Source organism: Phocoena phocoena, chromosome 1 (assembly GCF_963924675.1).
Source record: "Phocoena phocoena chromosome 1, mPhoPho1.1, whole genome shotgun sequence".
Classification (NCBI taxonomy): domain Eukaryota; kingdom Metazoa; phylum Chordata; class Mammalia; order Artiodactyla; family Phocoenidae; genus Phocoena; species Phocoena phocoena.
In genome coordinates this window covers 22,446,609-22,452,608 of record NC_089219.1, presented here as the reverse complement: position 1 = coordinate 22,452,608, position 6,000 = coordinate 22,446,609, and the positions used below count along the sequence as shown (strand labels likewise).

The window sequence follows — 6,000 nt, the reverse complement described above, 5'->3', positions numbered from 1 at the left end:
CCAGTTCAGAAGGGAAAAAACAAATTCCCACTTTCTGGGGTGGATGCCCAAAACCTTCAAAACTCAAGTGTTCTCCAAGTGCAAATGTCAAAATGGGGGGAGGAAAGGGTTTAAAAATTAGAGAAAACTGTATGCACTTACGGACTTTAAAATCCGAAAAACATAGTAAAAAGACAAAAAAACAAAGCATTATGCTCTGAAATCACAACCAAAGCCAAAATAAAAGGGACATTTTTCACCTAAACTACCTAGAGGGATTTTTTGTTTAGTTTTTTCTTTTTCTTTTTTTTTTTCATTTTCCAGTTAAGTCCTATGTCTTTTGTGAAATTCCAATACTTAAACTGCAAGTCTGCAATCGTCTCTGAAGTCAATGAAATTAAGAAAAAAGTCCTAATTCTCTTGAAGGTCAATTTTTTTCCTCTTAGGATATGCAGATGCAACCGTTGCTGCAGTCTGTGCAGAACTGCCTCTTATTTCCCACGACCTTGACGTTCCTGTAAGTTAAAAAAAAATTGAAATGGTTAGTTAAAACTTATCTGAACATGTTTAAGAATTACAACTTCATAGAATAACTCAACAGAAATTTAATTATTTGTGCTAAATAGAATATTCCCCACAAATAAAAACTGATTTTTACTTCTTATATTTTAAACCAAAGTACTTGCACTCAAGCACCCCAATTAATACAAAATTATTTTTCTTTGACTTTAAAATTCTTAACTGACTAAACACATTTGTTTTCCTATTATAGTTGGTTTACGCTAATATGTGTCAGTCCCCCCAAAATATGGGCCTAAGTAACTCAAACATATATCTATCAATGGCCTGCAGCAGGGAAGCAGCATAAGCCCTAACAGTACTAGAGTCATCCCGTATTAGTCCCAAGGCCTTAACCATATTCATAGGCCTTAATTTCCTTTTTTTTTAAATAAAGTGAGGATATGTATCTGGGCTGTGGGAGAATTAATGAGTCGACATATACAAAGCTTAGTCCATAGCAGGCAAGAAAATCATCCTTTTCCCCTAGGGACAGTTTAAAATACACTCAGAAGCGGGTTTTGAAAACTGAATGCAATACTTATATTTTCCCTGAAATAGATCTAAATGCTCCTTCCTTATTAAGAATCATTCTTTATGAGCCTTTCCTAAATGTACCCCAAACAGCATTCCATTTCACACACTACCTCACTTATTGGGATTTTTAAAAATATGACTCAATCCACATGCCTTTTAAAAGCAAAACCAAAAGCAAAAAAAGCAAAAGCATTAAGTGGTTAGGAGCAAGCACACAGACCTGAACTTAGACTCGATTCATCAAGCCACATGAATAGTCATTTGCTCCCATTCACCTTATGGTAACTATGGTTCTGAAGTTAAACATGATTCCTATTAAAAAAGAACAGCAACTACTACTTATGGGCTTCCATGTTCCAGGCACTGTACATAATGATCTTGATAACCACTTTACAAGGACTATACTACTCCTGCTTTAGAGATAAGAAAACTAAAGCTCAAAACAGTTAACTGACCAAGGTTACCTAAGACTTACCAAGATTCAAATCCATGGCTATATGGCTCTTTACCTACACCATGTCATTACAAATATTTACGTAAAAGTCAATGAAGTTAAGTGAGGCTCTGTGATGAACTGACTACCACCACTAAACTACTCCAAGGATATAAAAACAGTAAATTTCAGAAGGAACAGTTATCTTTTTGTGATGTCCCACTTCACATATCTGGAATTCAGAGATAAACACACCAACATACAAGGATCTGGGATATTTTCAAAATAAGTCATTTTGAAACTTCAACCTTTATAAAATTAATAAAACAATTCACCCACACACTGTTTCTGGAAATCAAAATTCAAGAATAAGAAAAAGAAATTCAATCCAACATAAAAGGGGACCTCAAAAGTTTTGATGTTCCTGGGCTGCAGTACTGACCCTCCCCTTTCTATAACTCTCCCAAAGTTTTGATAATATATTGTTTATAATAGGAAAATCACAACTAAAAAAAAAACCAAAACCCTCTGGCATTGACCAAAATGAAACTTACAAAAGCACCTAGATTCTCATATCAATCTTTTTTTTAAAAATTGTAGTTGATTTACAATGTGTTAGTTTCAGGTATACAGCAAAGTGATACAGTTATACATACATATACATATTCTTTTTCAGATTCCTTTCTGTTACAGGTTATTACAAGATACTGAATATACAGTTCCCCCTGTGCTGTGATAGGAGTAGGTTCTCCTATCAATCATAAACTCATCTACCTCGTTCAGTCTTTCTTAATTTGGATGGATACTATTTATCTAACCCCTCTTCTATTGCTAATCAAAATCTACCTTTAGTTTCTGGAAATATGGACTCTTTTCTTCATGTTTCTTGATTAAATCTCATTCCAATGCTTTTAAAAGCCAAGAATGCCTGGCCTTCTGGCCCTGGGGTACACTTCAAAACCCCTTCCTTCTCTGAGACTTCCTCAACCACTGCAGTTTTCAAGGTGCTTCTAAATCTGCATCCACAATTGAAAATCAAATTGTATTGACTTATTTCATATAGAATTAGTCCCAACTCAACCAAAAGCTCCTAGAAAGCAAAGAACAGTTCTTTAGCTAAGCTCACTCACAAACTTATTTATGAGTTTAGCAGTGGATAACAGGCTACAGTTGACTTTTATGTAAAATTCTGGTTCTCATCACAAGAAAAAAAAATGGTGATGGATGTTAACTAAACTTATTGTGGTAAGCATTTCACAATAAACACATATATCAAATCATTATGTTGTAGTACACCTTTAACAATGTTGTATGTCAATTATATCTCAATAAAAATGGGAGAAATCGCTAGAGGCAACTTCTGTTACCAGTTTCTTGTGTCCTTCCTGAGTTATTTTAAGCATATAAAAGTTTATTACATCTTTTGTTTTTTCTTTTCACAAGTAGCATACAAAACACACTTCATTTTGCTTTTTTTCCTGTCACTTAATATGTCTTGCAGATTATTAAATTTTAGCACATATAGATCTGTTTTTTTTTATGGGTCTGGGAGCACCCTCCTTGCTCTGAATTCAAGAATTGAAGATCTAGGGCTTCCCTGGTGGCGCAGTCGTTAAGAATCCGCCTGTCAATGCAGGGGACACAGGTTCAAGCCCTGGTCCGGGAAGATCCCACATGCCGCGGAGCAACTAAGCCCGTGCACCACAACTACTGAAGCTCACGAGCCTAGAGCCCGTGCTCCGCAACAAGAGAAGCCACCAAAATGAGAAGCTCACGCACCGCAATGAAGAGTAGCCCCTGCTTGCCAGACTAGAGAAAGCCCATGTGCAGCAACAAAGACGGACGCATGGAGAGACGGACGGACGGAAGGAAGGAATTGAAGATCTAAAAGAGAAGCAGTTCTCAAAGACATTATGATGAATGAAAGAAGCCTCAGACAAAAGAATACACACTGTATGATTCCAATTATGTGAAGTTTTATAACGGAAAATGAATCTACGGTGGGGACAAAATTAGAACAGTAGTTGTCTGGGGTGGGGTGGGGTAGGGGTGGAAATTTCTAGGATGGTAATGTTCTATATCTTCATTGGGGTTTGGGTTACACAGATGGGTACATTTGTCAGCACTCAGAAAATATACACTTAAAATTTGTGCATTTTATTTAACTCAAAAAATACGTAAAACAAATACTGAGCTCTAGTTAATGATACGTATGCTGAAATGTTTAGGGGTGAAGTATACTGATAATGACAATTTCTTTGAAATACATCAAAAAATAAAATGGACTGGCAGAAAAACAAAAAAAACTGGAGAAAAAATTCTGCCTATTATCTCATTTTAATGTAATGTAACCCCAGGAATACAAATAAACTTACATGCTCCAAATTGTACCATTAAAATAGAAAACCTAGACTTTGCCAAATCCATTTTTCCCTAAGAAACACATTTATGGGAATTCCCTGGCGGTCCGGTGGTTAGGACTCCACGCTTCCACTGCAGGGGGGGCACTGGTTCTATTCCTGATCAGAGGAATCAGTTCCCCACACACCACGCAGCTCGTCAAAACAAACAAACAAATAGAAATACACACTTGTAAGTTCATCACAATGCTTAGTAACAGCATTTAAAATATTTAGTCAAAAAAAATGCAAAATAGCACTGTGAAATTGCACTTATTAAGTCATCTCATTTTTAAACACGAAGTTTGTTCCTCTATAATGTGATACTAAATCCACCTGTGTTCAATTTTGCCTCAAACGTAACATAAAACTATTCCTGGGGCTTCCCTGGTGGTGCAGTGGTTAAGGATCCGCCTGCCAATGCAGGGCACACAGGTTCGAGCCCTGGTCTGGGAAGATCCCACATGCCGCGCAGCAATTAAGCTGGTGTACCACGGCTACTGAGCCTGCGCTCTAGAGCCCCCGAACCACAACTACCGAAGCCCATGCGCCTAGAGCCCCACCGAGAAGCCACCGCAATGAGAAGCCCGCGCACCACAACGAAGAGCAGCCCCCGCTAGCCGCAACTAGAGAAAGCCCGCGCGCAGCAGCGAAGACCCAATGCAGCCAAAAATTAAATAAATGAATAAAGTCATAAAAAAAGAAAAAACTAGGGCTTCCCTGGTGGCGCAGTGGTTGAGTGTCTGCCTGCCGATGCAGGGGACATGGGTTCGTGCCCTGGTCCGGGAAGATCCCACATGCCGCAGAGCAGCTGGGCCCGTGAGCCTGCGCGTCCGGAGCCTGTGCTCCGCAACGGGAGAGGCCACAACAGTGAGAGGCCCGTGTACCGCAAAAAAAAAAAAACTAGTCCTGAATCTTAGCTACACAATTATACCAAGAGGGCAAGTACCACCTGTGCCCTAATGTAAACCTGTGTGACAGAAGCTTAAATTATGGAAATTACATGCAAACAACAAATGGCACTAGCTGCCTTAAATCTCCTGATCAACATCAAGAAAATATTACATTGATGCAATTCAGCAAGCTGATTAAACTGCTCTTCTATTTCCAGATACAATTTTGATGTGTACACAAAAAATAAGCTTATATATTTACAAATGATAAAGATAATATCCATCTTCTCAGAGATTATAAAGATACTTAAGCATTCACATCATACCATCTCGAAAAGTAAAATGAATTTGGCACCAATAATAAAACTGTAAACGATTCACAAGATTTTAAATACTAGCTATTTTAAACATTTTTATTAAAAAAGAAAAAAAAAAAGGGACTTCCCTGGTGATGCAGTGGATAAGACTCCACACTCCCAAAGCAGGGGGCCCAGGTTCGATCCCTGGTCAAGAACTAAATCCCACATGCATGCCACAACTAAGGAACCCACAAGCCTCAACTAAGGAGCCAGCGAGCTGCAACTAAGGAACCCACGTGCCAAAACGAAGACCCGGCACAACCAAATAAACAAATATTAAAAAAAATAAAAACCAAACAAAAAGAACACTTGGGAGAATTCCCCAGAGGTCCAGTGGTTAGGACTCTGAGCTTCCACTGCAGGGGGCACAAGTTCAACCCCTCGTCAGGGAACTAAGATCCCAAAAGCCACGCAGCACAGCCAAAAAAATAATAATTGGTTGAAAACGGGAATGAATCAGAGGATCCTGCTTGAAGGGCCTGCCATTGCCCAATTTGAGCATTACACAGCCTTAATGATAAGTAAACAACTATCGCAGTAATATCTTAATTGGGCAAGAACTGGCAATGGATGCTAAATCTAAAGGGTGAAAATTTGATGAGAATAACTAATTCACTTTGTTGTAAAGCAGAAACTAACATCACTGTAAAGCAATTATACTGCAATAAAGATGTTTTAAAAAAATGTGATGAGGAAAAAGATATTTATATAGAGTCTCAAACTATTTTCCCACTTATTAAAAGGAAAATAGTACCTTTAAGTGGAGAACCAGGATACCTTAAATAAGTGATCAAAGTAAACATTACTAATAACGGCATAAACAGACCATCTTATACTTCCTA

The 6,000-nt window shown here is 38.1% G+C and overlaps 1 protein-coding gene across 3 annotated transcripts in view; it reads right to left on the bottom strand.

Moving 5' to 3' along the window:
- Nucleotides 1–295: 295 nt before the first annotated feature.
- The window catches only part of YTHDF2 (YTH N6-methyladenosine RNA binding protein F2), a 31,434-nt gene continuing 25,729 nt past the window's right edge, over nucleotides 296–6,000 (bottom strand). For all 3 annotated transcript variants that reach the window (XM_065874817.1, XM_065874808.1, XM_065874797.1), the window contains one exon: nucleotides 296–494. In XM_065874817.1, coding sequence (XP_065730889.1) covers nucleotides 471–494 — 24 coding nt within the window. In that variant the 3' untranslated portion in view covers nucleotides 296–470. The remainder of the gene's footprint in view (nucleotides 495–6,000) is intronic.